The following is a 21,977-nucleotide window of genomic DNA, read 5'->3' as shown; positions in this document are numbered from 1 at the left end:
TTGAAAAAAATAATAACTTATCACAAAAGAACAAAATTGATTGCATAAAGTTAATTCTATCATAATAAGAGTAATAAAGTACATTATAAGGAAGACTCCTGACAAATGTTTTAATTTCCTACATAAATAAATACAATCTTATTGGCAGATATATAATTTAATAAAGTTATTAATGAATAATTACTTAGATTATATTACACAATTTCTATTTCTTTTGCTTGTAGATGAAAGTGATGACTGAAGTACTTCATATAATAGATAACTAAATATATTACAATCCTAAGTGCCAATATGGTAGAATAAGGCAGTAATATTGAATTGTCATATTTCTGTAAGTTTTGAATTTTTGTGATACTCTTTCTTCCTAATTTGTGCTTACTGATATTTTGGGGATTTTATATTTTCTTGAAACCTTTTGACCCCCCTCACCTTACCACACCTGCTTTCCTCTGTCTCATCGATGCTACATTTGAGCCAAACTTGAGGAGATAGTTCTATATGTCTTGACTTGGAAAGTAGTGAGAAGGTGTGTGTGTGTGTGTGTGTGTGTGTGTGTGTGTGTACACAGAATAGCCCAACTTTATACAATTTGTGTTGACACAAATTTCCCTTCAGCTCCCTGCTGAAGACATATCCTGCATAGATCTCACTTCCAGCATGATTTTAACTTTCTGTAGTTTTCACTTCCTGCTGTGTTGCACTTGCTGCTATGCCACCGTAGAGGAATAGAATCTTCACTTCCTGTAAGCACACACTTTTGTTTCCAAACTCTCCAAAGTATAATGCTATATGAGCCAAATGCTAAGACTGTTCTCATCAGTTAAATATTGTGCTGAAAATCAATTCACCCAAAGAGTTCTTACACTTTTGAGCTTTTCACAGATAACCCAAAGATAACAAAGACATTATAGCTGAACTGAAAAAAGAAAGAGGTTGATTGAGAGAGGAAGGATGGTTGGTGGTTAATAGGGCTTTGATTTGATATAAAGTGAAACGTAGATGTAGGCTTAGAATTTTCAAAACCTACTTTAATTAGTGTTCTCAATTCCATTGACCTCCCTTCTAACCCACCATCCAAAGGCGTGGGAGAAAAGATAGTAGACAAGACAAGGGAATGTCGGTCTGTTTAGAAATAGTTCTTTGTAGTGATTCCAATCTCTGTCAGGATATCAGCAGTCCAGTTTAGTAGTGTCAAGATACCAAACATGAGTCTGCAGTAGTGGCATGACCCAGCAGAAACAGTCAGGCCTGCCCTGAATTTGTGCACAAGTAGTGACCAGGACCAGCCAAGATGCCAGGAGAAGTTCTCTGTCATGCTTCTCTCAACAAAGTGAAGATCAATGAAGACTTGAGACTGACGAATCTTTGCAAGTCTAGCTATGAAAGAACACTGTCACTGTCCCTTGAGTCCTTTTTATAATTTCTCCAAACATTACATGTCATCCCATGGGTTTTGCCTCACCAAAACACCATGTGAGTCTGTATCACATGACACATCCAAAAATTTTTCACTTCGTGTAGATTTGAATAGGAAGTTAATTGTCAATCATATACTCAAACATAATAAGGCAAGGTAGTAAAGGAAATAGAGACATACTGGCTTATATTTCCAGAAGTACAGCTAGAGATAAAGAGAGAATGAGAGTGATACTGGTTGCAGAGAAATGCAAATCAAAGTGACCCTGAGATTCTACCTCATATCAATCAGAATGGCTAAGATCAAAAACTCAAGTGACAGCAGATACTAGCTAGGATATGGAGAAAGGGGAACACTTCTCCATTGCATTGGGATTGCAAACTGGTACAACCACTCTAGAAATCAATCTGGAAACTCCTCAGAAAATTGGAAATAGTACTACCTGAAGACCCATCTATACCACTCTTGGGCATCTACTCAGAAGACATCCCACCATATCACAAGGACACATATTCCACCATGTTCATAGCAGCTTTATTTGTAATAGCCAGAAGCTGGAAACAACCCAGATGTCCCTCAACCAAAGAATGAATATAGAAAATGTGATTAATTTACACAATGGATTTACACTATCAGCTATTAAAAATAAGGACATCATGAATTTTGCAGGCAAATGGGTGGAACTAGAAAGTATCAAACTGAGTGAGGTAACTCAGACTCAAAAGAATATGCATGGTATGTACTCACTGATAAGTGGGTATTAGACAAAAAAGTACAGAATGGCTAGGATACAACCCACAGAATTTAAGAACTTTAACAAGCAGAAAGGCCAAATGAGGATGCTTCAATCCCACTTAGAGGGGTAAGGAAACAACCACAGGAGACAAAAGGAGGGAGGGACGAGGACGGGGAAGGGGAAAGGGAAACAGGATCAGATATGGGGTAGGAGCAGACACAAGAAAGAAGCCCAGAAAGCCAAGAGAATAAGTGGAAATAATCAGCCTTGGGGAGTGGGAGGTGGGGGGACCCTCTAGAAAGTATCAGAGATCTGGAGGTGAGACACTCTCAGAACTCATTGGTGGTGACTTTATCCAAAATGCCCAAGGTTGAGGAACGAGAACTCAAAAAGTCCACCTCCAATAGGTAGACAGGACCTCAAGGTGGGGGGACAAGGTTACTAACTCACAGTGAAAATTTCTGACCCAGAGTTCTTCCTGTCTAAAAGAACAGCAGGGACAAAAATGAAGAAGAGACTAAAGGAAAGTAGGTTCAATGACCAGACCAACTAGGGATTCATCTCATGGAGGGGTGGGAAGGCATAAAGGCCTGATTAATATGCTATGATGTGCTTGCAGACCGGAGCCTGGCATAGCTGTCCTCTGAGAGGCTCTACCAGCAGCTGACTGAGACAGAAGCAGATACTTACACCCAACCATTGAACTGAAGTCAAGGACCTCTATGATTGAATTATGGGAAGGACTAAAGAAGCTGAAGGAGAGAGCCAAGTGATCCCATAGGAAGACCAGCATTCTTAACTTCCCCAGATCCCAGATCCCAGATCCTCAGGGACTGAGCCACCAGCCAGGAACATACAGGGGCTGGTCTGAGGCCCCTGGCACAAATATAGCAGAGATCTGCCTGATCAGGCGACAGTGGGAGAAGATGCACTTAATCCTCAAGAAACATAAGGCCCCAGGGAATAGAGGAGGCTGGGGAGAGAGTAGCACCCTCTCAGAGGTTAGGGAGAGGAGGAATGGGATGAGAAACTGTGGGAGGTGGACCAAGAGGGGACAACCACTAGAAAGTAAAATAAATTATATACTTTTGTAAAAGAATTAAAAGGCAGGAAACATCTCAAGATCTGCAGGTAGCAGCAGAGAAATCTCAAGCACCACAAACAGAATCTGGTTTTGAAGAAAGGTGTTTATTCGGTGTGAAGAAACGCACACATACTGGGGTCACACAAAGAGAAAATCCTCTGCTGAAACTCCAGTCTCTTCTTGAAGGCTGGGGGTTTTGAAGCCTCTGAAGAATTTTCTGCCCCTCCTCCCTGACTGATTTTAGGGTTGGTCAATTTGAAGAGAGAGAGGATAATTGATTGGCCCCAAAACTGTCTGTGACTAGTGTGACATGTCCTGATCTGGCCTTGAACTTGTCGACCCAGTCCATCAACATGGACCTGCTGGTGGGAGACAGAAGCTAACAGGGACTTTGTTTTAAGCTTCCAGGCTTTTGTCTCAAGCCAGAAGGTCATGAGGAAGAAACTGGCAATCTGAGAAATTCACCACTTTTATTACCTAGTCATGGCCCCTCGTCTGTCTTCTTATCAGGGAGTCTGTCTAACTCCTAGTCTCCCAGTATCTTGTAGAGGGCTGCTCTTCCCTGTGTCTCTGCAAGAGGTCATGTCTGTATTTGTGACTTCCTTGCCTTACTTCCTGCTATATCTGCTCTTAGTCAGCACCTCAGTGAACTTTTTTTCTTAGTTGACAACCTACCTGCAGAGACCTCAGCCCTTTACCTGCCCAGTTCTTGCTACAGCACAATAGTCTTTCATTACCCTTGGTCTCTGAAAAGCTGTCTGTGTTCAAGACTTCTTCCTTCCTGCAATAGCGCTATTTTGTATTGGCAAGGAGAATCCCTCAGTCAGCCAAATAGTGACCTTTTTTGCCTTTGAGTCTGATGACAACAGAAGCTAAAAATGGGTCTGTGGTGGTTTCAACTTCTCGTTCAATGGAGTCATTGTTATTTTGGTCTCTGATGGAAGGACTCTGGGTCAAATTGCTACGACAGCTTTAGCAGTAGCTCAGTGTGCCAAGGGAGATCTAGCCATTCTTCAAACTCTTCATTATCAGACTTTGGAATGATCTTTTGCATAAATTCTGCTTATACAAAATATAGTGCCATATGATTATTAATAAACATTTTTTCTCATTTATGTTTATGTGTTTCTGTATTTGCGTGGGTAAAGCTAGGGCTGCTTGCTGTGTGCAGGTACCCTAAGAGATATGAAGTGGGTATCAGGTTCTCTGCAGCTGGAATTCTAGGCCATTGTGAGCTTCCCAACAAAGGTACTGAAAAGAGAACTCAAATCCTCTAGAAAAGCAGCAAGCACTCCTAATTGCTGCATCATCTCTCCAGAGAACCCTTCCTGGTTTTATTTTTCCTAAAGAGCACTGTATCTTGATAAGAACATAAACTGCTTCCCAAATCTCAAGTTCTTGTTTCCCAGCTCGCTTGCTTGTTAAGTAGACAATTATTTTCTTTCACAAATTAAAATGTCATAGGAAGAGCAGTTTGACTGTCAATTAAATCAGTTTTCACTGCCTTCATGATGAATATGGGCTCCTGTACCTTTGAGTTTTTCACCATCTGAACAAAACTGATTTTAAACTCTGTATGGAAAGTATTAAAATACTCTCTATGTGTTACTTAGTGATTTCAGTTTTGTGGGTATTAGCATTACTTCTAGATGTATAGATAAGAAATGAAGGAAGATAAAGCACAGATAACTTCCTTAAAGCTTTCCCAACATGCAAATGTTGGCACTGGGGAATCCATACCAGAACCTGTCCTCCTAAGTTCTTTGATGTACGTTTGGATTTGAAGCAAACGTGAATGTTTGAATTGGCCCAGGCACTCTAGCAAGTACTTTGCTTTCCTCTTATTTGATTTTACAGCAGGCTAGGTCTTGACATCTGCACTTTTGCTACTGATATTCTAGCTATTATCAAAGACGCTGCTCCAAGCTACATCAGCCAACAAGGGCCCTGTATTTTGCTCCTTTGGGCATCCAATTTCAGTATGTCTACCGCTTATCTGGCAATCAATAATTTGACACAATTTGTGTCCTAGCTATCTGCCACATGCTTTATCTCTTCAATCACTTTGGAAACAAAAGCTGTGTCCCATGTATCTTTGTGTCCCTTAAAAATTCTTGGTATGTTTCTTAACTTTTCTATAATTATCACCATAACATTATTGGCAAATTTAATTGTTTTTTTTTCAGATTAGTGTATGTGCACTCTATAAATTGCAAACCCTCCCTTGACCCCTAGTTGTATAGACACAGGCAGAGAAGAATACAGGAAGAGAAATAAAGATTACAGAACTACCTGCATGTTTATAATAGCTCAAGGAGCCACAGCAACTACTGAAAAACACAAAGAGCACTTTTACCTGGGGGAGAGAAAAAAGTTATAATTCTCTTTTCAAGGAATAAAACATGATCTAAAATTGCCTAGCTAAACAACAAAACTGTGATAGAAAATAGACAGACAGTTCTGTCTACAGGAGACAGAAAACTCAAAACAGACATAGGCTTCAGAGAAATCAAACACCACATGGTCTTCCAGAGCTAGCCTCTGAGACTGTGTAATAGTTCTTCTAGGATGTCTGGGCTTTACATCTTTACTTATCAGATGAAAACAACGCAGAACATATGGCAGTAGATGATTGACAATGTAAAAATTTTTTATTGGTTGTAATATCTCTCATCCACAGCAGCATTGTCTGGATTGTATATGGGACGTTTTGCTTTCTAATCTGTATGCCTTTGTTTTAGACATAAGGGTAAATATATAGACTAAAAGGTAACAACTTAAGGGCATGGAATGCTAAATGAAGCACACTGAGGAATCAATGTGGATGTTTTTCCTGGGTATTGATTAGCACTGATATTAAATTTCACTGTTATTATCTATAAGCAATGTTTTTCAGGATATCTTATATTCATCTATGAAAGCTATATTTTTCTTCTAACTCACCTTCTCACTAAATTGTGCATTTTTAATTTTCCAGTATATTCTGTTCTATGTTTAACAGAAAGGTTTTGAAAGTCCAGAATAGAATTAGAACCAGTGTTACCATTACAATGTTCTTTCTTATCCAAGAGGGATGGTGGTTTAATAAATGAATACTTCACTACAGCTGAAAACATTCTCCATCAGTGAGTTTACACAGTTCGCCAAATAATTTCCAAAAAGGCCAGGATTCTTGAAGAAAAGGATGACTCCTTAAAGTAATCCCTTGCAGTCACTTCCATTAAATGGAAACCATAAGCAGTGAGACCATCTCTTTCTGAAAGGGAAGGCAAGATATATCTTTGGGAGAATCCTTGCAATGAAAAGCCTACTTCCCAACATAGTTGATCCTCCAACTAAAGACTACCTACATTAGCCTACATTAGCTACATCAGCTGCTTAGAGCCTGGAAGATGCTGCAGACAGCAGTGATGAATTGCCCTAAGCATGTTACCCACAATGCCCTGCACTGATGCTATGACACAAGAGTTAGCTCAAGCCTTGTAAGCAAATTCACACTTCATGTGCTTTCCAAATTTGCAGAAGCAACCCCTCCCCAAGCTCTGGAATGCCTGCAACCAAGAGAATCACCCTTGTCTGTTTACATGCTTCTACTACATGAACACAAAGTATGTGTGTGTGTGTGTGCATGTGCGTGTGCATGTGTTTGTGTGTGTTGTGTGTGTACTATATTGTGTAAAATATATGCATAGAGACAGAGAGAGACAGAGAGACAGAGACAGAGAAATACAGTTTCCGTTCCCTGCAGGGATTTATTAAAATGCAAGAGGAATTAGAAAGTAAACTGTCTAATCTATGAGAACTAGATTCAACGCACTGAAAATTATTCTGTAAAGGTAGATGTTAAAAGAAAGTTACTTTCGAATTAATAATGAGTGAGAAAATAAAAATTTCTGGAGAAAATAAAATTCTGAAATAATATTGCAAGGAGATAGATGACTTGCTAGATCCCTACTCTTCATTTATGAGGAAGACCAGATTGGCTTCTGTACCATGTGTGAGTTCTCCTCATGAAAGACAAAATGAAATCAACTTCCTAAACATTTACATAATTGATGTTAAAAATTTTTAGAAGGACCTTAGGAAGAGAAAATAATTTTTAAACAATCATGAAGTTGTATTATTAGATTATTTTTGAAGAGTCTTTCTCAAATCTTTTTGTTTTGATTTGGTTTGATTTGTTGCTTTTTAACTTAAGGGATGAAGTCTAAACTGGATCTCACTATCATAAACCCTTTGGTGGTAACTCGTACTGCCGTCCTTCAAAATCACTAGTTACAAAGAAGAATGTGTGAAGTTTTAAGAGCAAAGAGACTCAGGATAAAATTCTATTTTTGTTCCAATTCTTTTGGTTGCATAGATGTTTAACAAATTTGTTGTTTGCCTGACTGATTTCCCAATTATGCTAGAAACATATACAGCTTACATGAACACTAAGGACACAGGAAATTAACTTTGATTACAAGACTTTTCTAAATTAATTAACTCTCTGAAACATTGTTTCAGAATGGCACAATATGGTTAGCTGGAGAGATAGCTTAGTAGCCAAAATACTTGCTGCTCGTCCAAAAATCCCAAACTCCATTCTGAGCCACACCTGCCACACCTGCCCTGCCACACCTTCCATACCTGTCATTCCTGCCACACCCCACCACACCCCACCACACCCGCCACACATAACACACATGCCACACATGCCACACATGCCACACATGCTCTCACGCACACACACACACACACACACACACACACTTGCCTCATGTGCTATATGCATATACACACATGTATGCATACACATATATCTACATATATACACACATATATACACATATGTGCTTATACATACACACACACACACACACACACACACATATATATATATATATATATATATATATATATATATATACAAATATGTATATAGGTCTTTACATAAAATTACAGGATGTTATGGAGAATAAGATACCTACTATATGCACATGTATGGATGCATACATGTGCAAGGCATAGAATAAACATTAGTTCGTTTCTTTATCAAACCAAAAAATGATATACTTCTAGAGAATGCTTTTTTATGTTAATACTGTAATTTATTTATGTCTGTGTAATGAGCTAGTTTCTGTGGATTCTAATTAATACTACACATAAAAGTGTAAACATAGTAGATATGATAGTCTTTCATTTCCATGTAATAAAGGCGTTTTAATTGTCTAAACTAAGATGTCTCAAAAGTCTTACACAGATTGTCTCAGTCTTACACAAATCCCCTTGCTCTTTTCTAATGTTCCATTTTGATTGCCCCTTAGACAAAGAGAAGGAGATACTGATTGTAATTGCAGAAACTGAACCAGTATCCTAAAAGGAAGGAAAAGACAGGAAGAGAAAGGGAGTGAGAGAGACAGAGATGAGAGAAAGGAGAGAGAGAATTGGGAGAGCTTCTGCACCTTACTCTATCCCAAAATTCCTTCTGCATACTAGGATGTCTCACCTTCTATTCTACCCTTTCCTATAGGTCATGAATTTTTAATAGACAGGTTATGCATACATAAAATGCACAAGATATTCCCTCTATAGAGAGAGAGGGAGGGAGGGAAGGAGAGAGGGAAGGAGAAGAATTGAGTAAGAACTACTATTTCCTAGGAACTCACAGCCACTTCAGACACGATGATAGAGACGGAAAACACATCCTGCCATATCCTGTTTACATATTGCCAGAAAATAACAACTCTGATCTAGCCATATCTCGTACTCTCTCTTAATTCTGATCATATTTTAATTTATTATTCTTCCTCATCCCCATGGAACCATTACTCTACTTACAATTATTTTTTACCTGTTCTGTAACTTCAGGTAAGTAGAGTTCTCAGTAATATCCTTTGCTTTGGGCTTAGTGCATTCAACTCAATGTTCTAGAGATTCATCCATTATATGTCTAGAAATATAGTTCTGACTTTGTCTTACTAGGTAGGTATTGTGTGCTTCTACTAATATATTACAAATTGTTAATTAATCTTAGTATCAATAGGCATTCTATATAACTCAGTGTTTGCATATTAAAATTATGTCCTTCTTGGGGATGGAGAGATGCATCCGTGGTTAGAAACCCATCCTACTCTTCCAGAAGAGCTAGATTTGGTTCCCAACACTGACAGTGGTCTGTAACTCCAGACCCTAGGGATCCAACATCTTCATCTGTCCTTTGCAGGCACTGATACTCATCTACACCAGCACATACACATATAATTGAAAAATAATAGAAATAAATATTTAAGATGTCTCCCATGAAACCCCTGAGCTGTGTAGACCATGTTTTTATTTCTTTCAAATAAACAATGGTTATGATCCTTGAAAATTGAATGAGACTATGCTTATCTTTGTTAGAGACTGTCAAGTGTATCCTCTAGGGAGGAAATACTTCTCCGCATTCATATCCATAGTCGTCATTGAACTTCAGCTGCTTTGAATATTACATTGTAATTTTAATTCTTATTAATACAATGAATGGTGTGTATTTTCCACGTGAGCTTAATCATTCATGTGCCTTCTTTGGTGAAGTGTCTATTGCAAAATTGCATAGTAGACTTTCCTTTTATTTTGACATTTCAAGGTTCTTTTATACTCTAGCTTTTAATTTGGGACAAATATTTATATCGTAAATATTTTCTCCAAGTTCTGCCTTCAATTTTCATCACTTAGATGCCTTGCCAGGAACACATTTTAACTGTCAGTGGTTAAATATTAAGATGATAATACTGAATTAGTGAGCAGATTTGGGGATTCCCATTCTTTTCAATAATATTATATTTTGGAACCTTTGCTTCATTTCTGAATACTCTGGCTGCTGCAGTTCACAGACTGTTTATCTTTAACTTAGCGATACTGCAATGCCTTTGTGAGCTGTGTGCAGCATGAACCAGGAAGCTCCAAGATGAAACTTAGGTAAATGTAGGGGTCATTTCCCTTTTTCTTCTCAGTATTTGGTGCCCTTCTTATTCATTTCTGCTATTTCTTGCTCTCCAAGACCTTGAACACATGTTTGTGTGACACAATTTGAGTGTATATGTGGGATTAGCAGAAGGTCAGGCACCTATAAACTTTTTCACTATTATGAGATGGTCACTGTCCATATGAGATGTTTAGCACTACTTTGAATATAGCTTCTCTGGCCTCAAGATGCACATAGCTCAGTACTTTTCCAGAAGCACTGTTCTCTCGTTTTTTGACCAACAAGCTTCCCATTGCTCATGCATCAGCTGTTTGACACATTTTTTCTGTTTCTGACTCATGCATGTAGGTCCTCCTGTTGTACATTTCCCAGCACATTCATTGCCTTTGTGCTGTAGAGCCCATTTCTTTATATTTGTATCCTTTTGTCTTAGTTAGGGTTTTATTGCTATGAGCATACACTATGGCCAATGCAAGTCTTATAAGAACGTTTAATTGGGGCTGGCTTACAGGTTCAGAGGTTCAGTCCATTATCATCAAGGGGAAAACATGGCAACATCCAGGCAGGCATGGTGCAAGAGAAGCCGAGAGTTCTACCATCTTCACCTGAAGGCTGCTAGCAGAATACTGACTCCCAGGCAGCTAGGACAAGGATATTAAAGCCCACACCCACAAAGCCACACTTACTTCAACAAGACTACACCTCCCAATAGAGCCATTCCTTGGCCAAGCATATACAGACAATCACACCTTTGTTCCTTCTTTCTTGGGGTATAAGCTTCATGAAAACAGAATTCCTTTCTATCTTCCCCTTCTGATTAGAGAGTACCCCAGAGGCATTTGTTGCAGTTTTGGAGACCAAACTCTTTTGATGGTTATATCATAGGTACTATGGAGGTTGTAGTGATTTGGATGCAAGTGGCCCCATAGACTCGTGTATTTGAACGCTCAGTTTCCAGTTACTGGAACTGTTTCTGAAGGCTAAAAAAGAGTGGCCTTTGTTAAGGCAGGTGTGTCACTGGAAGTGGGTTTGGTATTTCAAAAGCCCATACTAGGCCCCATGTCTCTGCCTGTAATTTGGGGATCAGATGTGAGCTCTCAGCTGTTGTTCCAACATCATGACTGACTGCCTGCTGTCATGCTCCCCACTATGACGGTCACGGACAAACCCTCTGAGACTGTAAGCAAGCTCCAATTAAATACTTAAATAATAGGTTGCCTTGGTCACGGTGTTTCCTCACAGCAGTAGAACAGTAACTAAGACAGAAGTGATTTCTTAAAATCATTAATAAGGGAATCCATGGAGATACAAATAAGCAAAATTAATTCCACAAAAACATATTTTTATCTACTCTACTCATATTGTTTTGGTTCATATAGCCACACTTAACGCAGTTATTCTGTCTACCTCAGGAGCATAATTTGATGCCCTAATTCTATGAGGGGTATTCCACAACAGCGACACGAATAAGATGTTTACAAATCAAATATGTTTTTAATTAAACACAAAGTAACTTGAAATGTCTTTTGGCAAGGTCTGTCTGTCTGTCTGTCTGTCTGTGGCATCTGAGTGCCATGACATGTGTGATGATCAGAGGACAATCCCCCATCTGCCCTCATCATCCACCTCGTTTGAGGCAGAATTTCCTATTCAAGCATACATATAATCAGGCTAGCTGAACAAAGATTCTAATGACCCTCTTGCCTCTCTTTCACATCTCACTGTAGTGGCACAGAGATTACAGATGAGAGAACACTAGTACATCTGGCATTATGTGAATTTGGGGCACTTAAACTCTAGTCCTTACGCTGTATGGCAAGTGCTTTATTCATTGGACCACCTCCCCAACTATTATGGCAGTTTTTATATTTACCTCCAAAAATCTCTCTTAGAACAGTGACAACGTATAATTAAAGTCATCTGCTCTGACACTATTGCATAACTTTAAAAAAAATTATGGCTTAAGAATACATACTACACTATACTTTTCAAAGCTGTGTGTTTCCCTGCAGTTGAGGCATGCATGCAAATGCATCTACAGAGTTCTAATAAATCATCCTGAACAAAAAGACGACACTGCAAGAGGCACAAAGTTATACTTGCTTTCCTTTAAGAATCAGACACATTTGGGGACACGGACTTTGGATATGTTAAATGTTATTGAGTTCTCCATAATTTCCAAGAGAAACCAACAACTAGCACAGTCCTTGGCCCATCATACTCTTGAAAAAAATATGTGTTTATTAAACAAAGCAACAAAAATGATCATAGCCAAAATTTAAAACAAAGGTAATTATAATATACAAACTTTATTGTTTAATCGAAAAACATGACTTTCTTAAAAAAAAAAAAAAGCTTAGAAGCCAAATTTTATCCTTTGTTTAATGAAATGAGGCTTTCTCTAGGCAGAAACTCCAGTTAACAGGTGCAGTTCTTACAGCGCTGAAGACCATTCTCATTGCAAGCTGTACACTTCAGGGCTTTGAAAGCGTCCGTAAAGCAGTTGCGAAACACTGACATCTTGCTCCCGTGGCACACAGAGCATGGAAGGAAGCCAAAGCCTCCACAGGAGGGACACTCATGTGGGTGCTGGACTCTCTGAAGAGGGCAACAGGAAACAGAACAGAAAATATGTTAAAATGCACAATTAAATCAGAACTATGAAATGTTGGGAGACACTGGTATAAGGTAATCGTGGCGATGCACTTGAGAGTATCTGCCATTAATATTCACAAGACCTAGTCGAAGGACAACTGCAGGACTCTTTCACTGCCCTTCCTAATAGCCATCCACAGCACAGACTTGCTTTATAAAGCCCACACAATGTTAGGCTGAGTTGGGTGGTACATACTTTCAAGAATTTCATCATATGAAAACATTTTTGCCAACTAAGTATAACAAAAGATAACCATTTTCATGAGAAGAAAATACTTTGAACTTTACCTTGTGCATCTCTTAACACTCGTCTGTCTTATAAAACAGTAAATTCTAATGAAGAATTCGAAAATTAGGAAACTATGAGATAAAATTTGAAGGAACCACTATCAACTGAAGATCCATCATTATGTTACCAATTTGAATAATTCCTCAATCTTTTCAAAGAACTTTCTAGTGTATCATTATGCAATATTTCCTTCTTCTGACCTCCCTCTCCTCTACAGACATCATCTCTGAGAAAGACACAACTCAAGCATCATTATCATCATTTTATACTTAAGGAACCAGAAATCGGTATCTTGAGACATTTATGCACATCATAAACCTTTCTTAATAGCTATCAGCCTTTCCATCGCAAGCAAAGATAAAGGATCTCGGATATAGAATAAATACAACCAGGCTCTGTGGAAGACAATGTTTTGTAAAATAGTCACATTCATTTCAATTTGTTTCTTTGAACATGTAAGCTTTCTCGGAATTCGCTGTTGGAAGTCACCATGCCAGGAGTGATTAGAAGCCATTACAGAATGAACACAAACAGAACTGATGCAAAGTTCCTGGCTTGCAATACAGGAATTAGCAGCAATGTTTGAAAACATGGCTTTGGGAAAGTTTAGGAAAGGTAGGCAAAAAAAAGTACACACACACAGACACACACACACAGACACACACACACACACAAACATATTTAAACCACACAGATACATACAGATTTGCATGGAGAGTCAAAATTACACATTAAAATCTCCACAAAAAAAATGCAACTGAAAAGGAACCTGAACTACCTGGATTTACCTTCCAATTCCCTACTATCTACAACTAAAAGAATCCAGAGAACAAATTAAAAAAATTGTCTTTGCCTAAGTAATTTCCAGAACATAGTTTGGGAAGAAAACATTAGAATATGATCTACTACATTATATATCCTTAGATCTTTTCATATACACACACACACACACACACACACACACACACACACACACATACATATACACATATACATAGTCTCCAAAACCTACTTACTAACTACCCTTTAGTGTACCTGTTATTGTAAGTCACAATACCCAATGTCTCATTTTTAACAGCACGGAATTACTTTTGATGGAAAGTAGATGTTGCCAATATGGATGACACAATTTGAAAACTGGAAATGCCGTCAAAGTTGAAGAGATTCAAAGATTTCCTTGGGCTGGAGAGATGGCTCAGCGGTTAAGAGCACTGACTGCTCTTCCAGAGGTCCTGAGTTCAAATCCCAGCAACCACATGGTGGCTCACAACCATCCATAATGAGATTGGATGCCCTCTTCTGGTGTGTCTGAAGACAGCTACAGTGTACTCATCAATAAAATAAATAAATATAAATAACTAAATAAATATCTAAAAAAAAGACAAAGATTTCCCAAACTGATTGGAACTGTTCTTTGCAAGAACTGATTCCTACAAAGAAAGGTGAGCTGGGCTTATTTTTCTTAATGTTAATATTGACTTCCTAAATATTTGGAGGGAATGAATACACTTTAAAAGCTAAATATGGGAGAATTAGCAAGTAATGGTGTCATCACCTTTCAGAAATAAAATGATTATGTCAATACATGCTTGACATCACTAAAATTGTGAAAGAAGGATACATTCAAAAGTATCAAGCTGAGCTTTTTGACACATACCTGTAAGCTCAGAACTTTAGAAGCAGAGGCAAGAGGATAAAATGTTTAAGGTCATCTTCGGATGCATAGTGAGTTTGAGGCAAGCTTGGGAGATGATAGATGGATGGATAGATAGATGATGGATAGATAGATGATAGATAGATAGATAGATAGATAGATAGATAGATAGATGATGGATAGGAAGATGATATAGATAGATAATAGATAATATATAGATAGATATAGATGAAAGATAGATAGATGATTGATAGATAGATAGATAGATATAATTTTATATAAAAATAGTATCAACTAGACAAAACAGATGTCAGGCCACCCTATAGCTTAGAAGAGAGAGCTATAGAGCTCAGAAGTTCAGGACTCCATTCATTACTACTATAAATTGATCTGGGTTCCTAATAGAAAGGTTGTCACATATTGCAAGTAAAATTAATGTTCAGTTAAATTTGAATCACAGACAGATCACAACTATTATATATATATATATATATATATATATATATATATATATATATATTCATATCCTTTGGACATAATTAAAATACAAACCATTCATAGTTTTTCTCAGATTAAAATGTAAATGGGCATCAAGCCTTTTTGATAGCCTACAGGGCAGGTGCTGTCAAGCAAAAGGAGTAATGTTTAGAAAACAGTTGTTTATCAACCAATGTAAATTATTTGACAGTTTTAAAAAAAAAAACAATATGCCTCAGCATTTTCAGTAAAAAACACAAAAGAACACCAGGTGGAATTTATCTAAAGCCACCTCCCACTATATCCTAGGATATTTGTAAATGATAAAATTTTAAAATAGCATATTTTTTCTTAAAGAATATGTTTATGATGACAAAAACAGCAGAAATAAGCCATGGGATCTATTCAGCTGCCTAGACTCATTGACTATCTCTATCACTCAGTCTTCCTGAACATCAAGTTGTCAGTGCATAAAACTCAAAATTGTAATGCAACAGAATTAGAATTTATTGCACATCGTATACCTGAGACATAGCCTACAGAAATACTTTTGATAAATAAAAGCATCAAATGTTAAATCCACTAGTACCAAGAGTCTACTCTGACTTCATAATTTATCTGAAAGTCACAAGTGATAAATTGCCTAAGAGAAAATTAACATATCAATACTGAAACCCACATTCTCATGTTGACAGAGTCACTGATGTATCAAGGCCATTTCAAAATCCTGTCTTCAGAGTTGGTGAATTGTAAGATGAGATCTTTCTTTGATTTCTCAGTTACTGATGGGATTCTGTGAACTAATCCACATAGAACAAACAGAAGGCTGACTGGCACACAGTGAGGTTAGACATTATAACCCTTTATTCTATTAATAAATCTCTACCTTAAGTCATATTCACCAGCTGCTGTCTCCAGTTAAATTATTCATAGTCACGTGACTCAACCATGTTCTATCATGCTGGGCTACTTGATTTAAATGTATCAATATTAGGCTTCCGGTTTAAGGGCTTGCCTCTGGAAAGGAAAAGTAAATATGCCTTTGAATCATCTGTTAATTCTGATGCTTCCAGCACACTGATGAAAGTATTCTGAGACTACTTCTATTATCATTTTAAAAATTAGCTATTTCAGTGACAAATGTGAGGCAAGCCCTGGCTTTTGTGTCATGTAAATCTGCTCTATTTGGCCAGTTGCTCATGCATAGGGACACAAAGAATCCCCATCAATAAGTGCCAGCCACTCAGCTTGCCAGAGAAATGTTCACTTTACAGTATACATGGTAGTATTCTTAATTAGAAATATGTACAATTATTTCCATATTTCCTTCTGTTGGCCACATACAATTTCTGAGCCTCGTCCCACACCTTCACTTTGGACAACTGCTCAGACTGGGACTTGGACTATGAAGATCAGGAGTAGTTGATGACCATCACGTGGTACACAATAAAACAGATCGGAACTTCGTAGGACCTGTCTAATGTCTTACTAGAGAACAACCACTTACCCATCCTCTGGGATGTTCCATAAGAAACAGACCACATTGTTAGAATAGCTTATTCCCTGCACCTAATACATTAGATAATGTTTTCAGCTAGTCTTTTGTCCTGTCATGATAAAGTCCTATGTCCCACTTACCTGGATATCACTTCAATTGAGAGTCACACAAGCATGGCTTTATAATTAATAGCACAGGCTTTAGAGTCAGGCTGATCGGATTCTGGAAGTAACTATTCTCTATAACATCCTGAGCAAGTGATTTAGTCTCTTTCTGTGATCGTATTCTTTTAATGGCATCATGGAAATAATTTAAAACCTATTTCAATCACTCAGTATATATAAAGTGCCAAGCATATTATTTGTGACATAATCAGTATTTAAATATTTCTGCCCTTGTGAATGTTTAACTCCTGCCAAAGTTAACCAGAAGTACTGGATGGTTCAGATTTGAAGATAGTATCCTCATCTACTTTGATTGATCACCTAATACTCTCTAGGGCCTAGTGTTTGTTTGTTTGTTTGTTTGTTTGTTTTCATCTAAGTTGGCTTTCATTAAATCCTAGTTCCCTCGTGGGCAGAGTTCTAGAATTTATTGGGTGACTATAAATTCATTACCAGTTTTATCCTTCAGACAAGAGGTCCAACTGAATTGTAGTGCCTTAAAATTGCTATAAGAATAGAAGCCACTAGGACACCATCCTTTTCAAAATTAGGAATACTCTTACTATTTTTACCTTTATTGCACTAATTGTAAAACAGAGACAAACTTAGAGACAATGTTTCCTATAAAGCTGAAAGGAAAAGAGCAGTTAATTAATCTTGCCCGTTGATGTTAAATGGTAGACTAAAAGAATCATGGATACAAAGGAATAAATGTTGAGAACATTTAAATTAGTTACATATCTATACAAAGAAAACTATCGAAGATCACTCATCCTGTAAGACTCTAAAAAGACACTGCTAATGTAGAGAATTAAAATGCTTGTCTTAGGGTTTCTGTTGCTGTGATACAATACCATGACCAAAAGCAAGTTGGGAAAGAAAGGGTTTATTCGGCTTATACTTTCACATCACTGTTCAACTCACAGAGGGCAGGAACCTGGAGGCAGGGGCTTATGCAGAGGCTATAGGGGTGCTGCTTACTGTCTTGCTTCCCCTGGCTTTCTCAACTTGCTTTCTCACAGAACACAGGACCACCAGCCCAGGAACTGCATCACCCACAATGAGGTGGGCCCTCCCCAATTGATCACTAATTAAGAAATGCCTTACATTCTGATCTCATAGAAGCATTTCCTCAATTGAGGCTCCTTCCTCTCTGATGACCCTAACTTGTGTCAAATTAATGTAAAACCATCTATTACAATGCTATCTACCTAAGGCTATTTAAATTTGAATTAAAATAAAAAATTTAATAAAATTGTTTCCTTGGGAGGTGTAAGCAAGAGAATCAGGAGTTCAAGATTGTCCTCAGCTATGTCAGAACCTGGAAGCTAACTTGATTTAAATGAAACTTCCGGCTCAAAAAATAAAATGAGTTTCTTGGTCACAAAACCATATTCTGTACTCAATACTGACAGCCAGTGGTTGCCATCTTGGACAGTTCAGTCGAAAAGTATTTCCATTGTGGAAACAAGAGCTACTGGAAAGAGCTGTACTGGAGAGGTATACAGCTATTAAACTAAATACCTTCAGTGTTCAAATATCAATAGAAAATTAATTCGGTTATAATCTGTAATATTACTGCATAACTAAATATGCCTAGAAAACTATATAATATTAAATAATATACACTATACAAATTGTGTGGGTTAATAAAAAGATATACATTAGCCTAAACTAATGGATTTATGGAACTGAAGCAGTCTATAGGAACAAAATGAAAGTAATCTACCCACTTAAATATTTTTTAGTTGAATGAAAATTTAGACAAGCAAGTACATATTCTCATTTGATACTTGAAGTTGTCAGGGCTCCAAGGGATAAAGGAACATGTCCAAAGTCACATAATTATCATTAGATCTGAGCTACCAGCTAAAATTCTCAAATTTCAAACAACATACTTCAGAATTTGCAAATTATGAGTGCTAAAGAAATTTAGGAATTCAGCTCATGGTATATCCTATTCCTACATCCCAGAAACCCCTCACGTTCAGAAGCACTTCCTCTCTGACTTTATTGGACCACTGTGTACAAATGTAATGCAACTGTTATCATTATCACAGAAATTATCACAAAACTTTTCTGAGTTATTGTTATATGCAAGTAAATCTTTGAGCAGACACTGTTGTCTCCCAAAGGAGAACGTTTGCAAATTATAGCTTTTCAGACTATTTGTCAAGTGAGTGAACATATTTTGTTTTCCTTCTGAGAAAGACTAAATATCAATAAAAGTGACTATTAAAATCAAGAAGAAGCTCATTTGGGATAAAATTAAAAATTCAAATAAAAGGACAAAAGGTATCCTTTGGAAACCACACGGTGTAAAAATTCATGGAGCTAAGAAGGCAGGAAAGACTAGACTGTATTTTTAGAAGTGATTCTAGAGATAGATACAACAGACCTTGCAGGCAGTGAAGTGCAATAAGGAACTGAAACAATAACACTCTGGGTAGACACAACTTGCACAAGTGAGTGACTCTAAGAGAACAAAGAGGTCACTTAGCTCTTTGCCTTGACTGATGTCGAAAGTATGGGAGAGAATCAAATATAAGGTGAGAACAAGAAGAGCCAGTGTGTGGTGCTGGCCAGCCATGCTTTCCTGGGAAAACTCTGGATAATTATGAATGCATAATTTCTACTCTTAAAAATGTTTTCACCTGGATGATAAAGCATATGGTCTCCCTATGCACAGAAAGAAACAGGCTGCTACAATCATTTGCCAGAGAAATGCTAAGGGTTTCCTGGTTGCACATCAATTTAATGCATTATATATTTGAATAATTGTGTCTCTGATGCTATAACTGTAAAAGGTAAAAACAAAAATTAAAACATGTCTGATATGAATGGTGGTTTTGTTTTGCCTTCATAAATATGAGTAAGTCCATGGGAATAAGTGTGCTTTAAGACAATTGTCTAGTTTAATACTTCACCAATACTTCTACTATAATTAGTCTCAAATAAAGCCAACTTAAGAAGTTCACATAATAGGATGAGGTTGTTAGAAGCATATGTTTAAATCACCCTACCTGGAGCAAATGTAATTGCAGGTGGTACCCAATTACAACTGTCACATATATACTGTGATATATTTGTATGAACATAAAATAAAAATTCAGCTAGGAAGCCAATTACAGTCAGAATGTGCTGAACATTTTGATTACTAGAAATAAGTTGTTAAAAGCACAATTACCTCAATTTTGGTTAAAAGGTCTTGCAGTTCTCCTGATTCATTCATTGACAAAATTTTCTCAGCACCCTATAAAGAAGAGGGTTAGGGAGAAAAGAAAATTAGTTGTGTTAGTGTTTGGAATACCAAAGTTGTAGCCAGGAAAGGTTAACTCATAACATAAAGAACACAATCTTCTCCTCAGCTCTGAGTAAAATTAAATATAAAGACCAAAAAATGTTACTGTTGCATACCCATTTCAGTGCCAAGGGTCACTTTAGGAACGGAGAAGGCTACCAATAGGAGCAAGGTTTGGGGCATACTAGCTGTCAAATCAAGTCCAGGCAGGCATGCGCTTAGAACACACATTGCCAGATTTTCCCTCTGGAGAAGAGGACTTTGAGCAAATCCATAGCCTGGATCATCTCTGCCTGCTCCTAGTCATCCTGAATATGGCCCTTTTTAAAGTCACTCATGTACCAGCTAAAAAAAAAAAATAATCATCATTCAACCAACACTGTTGTCAGACAGAAAACTTCATCTCATTTAATACAGAAGACGCTGCTGCAGGCTGTAATTGACCCTTAGTAAAATTAAATAACAACCCCAAAGTCTCCTACAGAGAAAGCATAAAAGGAGTTAGAACACAGGGAGGGGAAGTTCCAGAGGTGATGTTTTTAACTTCTAATACTCCCTATGAAAGCAAGAATAGAATGTACGCATGTATGCATGTCCCTACACATTCATCATGACTGTTTGAACTACCAAGGTTGCCTCTCCTCTCTACCCTCTTCTTAACATTCTTACACGCCACTTTTCACAGTACCGGGAGAGGAGGGGCAAGTGTGAATGACTATTACTAATTAAAGGCTGAATCCATATCTACCTTGTATTTAACTTCATAACATTGCCCCTGCATTGCTCAAAGTAAGAGCCGAACAAGTCAGAAAGTGCATACCATATTTTTTTTTTATTCCTACTTGTGGTAAACATTGCTAATACTCATTTAAAGAGATAATAACATTTTAGTTTACATGAAGATCAAAGTATATTTTCTGTGAACACACAAGAGCAATCCACCTGAAGAATTGACAATTAATACTAAAAGAATGGTATGACCAAACAGACAAAGGATGCAAATTTGGGCTAAGGATCTGTTTGCTGAGGCTGTAGATTGCCTTCAGGGGTTAGCGACAGTGGTCTTTTCATCACTTCTTCAGAACATGAAGAACGTGTGACTCATCTATGCATGGACAGGTTATTTCCCCTTGTTGCCTAGTAACCTATAGCTCTGTTTCATTTCAGTGTACTCTACCTCCTAACAAATATCAGCATCAGAAATGTCAAATCAATATATTAAAATCCACAACGGATGGATGAACACAGAGGCAGAAAATGCACAGAGCCTAGGAAGTAGGTTATATTCATTTATTTGTTGATAGTTTCACCAGGCACACAGCACAGACAGATGTGACAGGCAACGTAACAACACGGGAGATGGAAGCCCATCGCCAAAAACTTAGTGGCTGAAACTCAGAAAGAACCAGTAATATTTTCATTTTACAGCTTTCCATTTCCTTTCTTGACTTAACTAGGCTAAAATGGGGAAATCCTCTGGGGAATTTGGTGCAAGAACTAAGGCAGCAAGGATAATATACAGCTCATTTTTCTCTAATGAAAGAAAATGCATCACAAAGACAGCAAATAAAATGAATCCTCCATAAAACCTATGGCCGGTCCATTTCCTAGTTCTTAGCAAGGCATTGTGCCTCAGTTGGTTAGAACATAGTATGTGCTGAGAAAGGATCTAGTTAAATGCATAGAGTCCTCTCTTCCTTAGCCAAATAATTTCCGGAGCATAGATTCTACCCCACAGAAGAGAGCCAAGCTTTGC

General features: G+C 37.6%; 1 protein-coding gene across 1 annotated transcript in view; it reads right to left on the bottom strand.

The window, feature by feature from the left end:
- Positions 1-12,476: 12,476 nt before the first annotated feature.
- The window catches only part of Grxcr1 (glutaredoxin and cysteine rich domain containing 1), a 114,751-nt gene continuing 105,250 nt past the window's right edge, over positions 12,477-21,977 (bottom strand). The window contains exons 3-4 of the mRNA XM_028765347.1: positions 20,108-20,173; positions 12,477-12,781 (exon numbers count right to left, since the gene is read on the bottom strand). Of these exons, the coding sequence (XP_028621180.1) occupies positions 12,602-12,781; positions 20,108-20,173 (246 nt within the window). The 3' untranslated portion in view covers positions 12,477-12,601. The remainder of the gene's footprint in view (positions 12,782-20,107; positions 20,174-21,977) is intronic.

Source organism: Grammomys surdaster, unplaced genomic scaffold (genome assembly GCF_004785775.1).
Source record: "Grammomys surdaster isolate TR1022 unplaced genomic scaffold, NIH_TR_1.0 150, whole genome shotgun sequence".
NCBI lineage: Eukaryota > Metazoa > Chordata > Mammalia > Rodentia > Muridae > Grammomys > Grammomys surdaster.
This window is presented reverse-complemented; position numbering and strand designations above follow the sequence as displayed.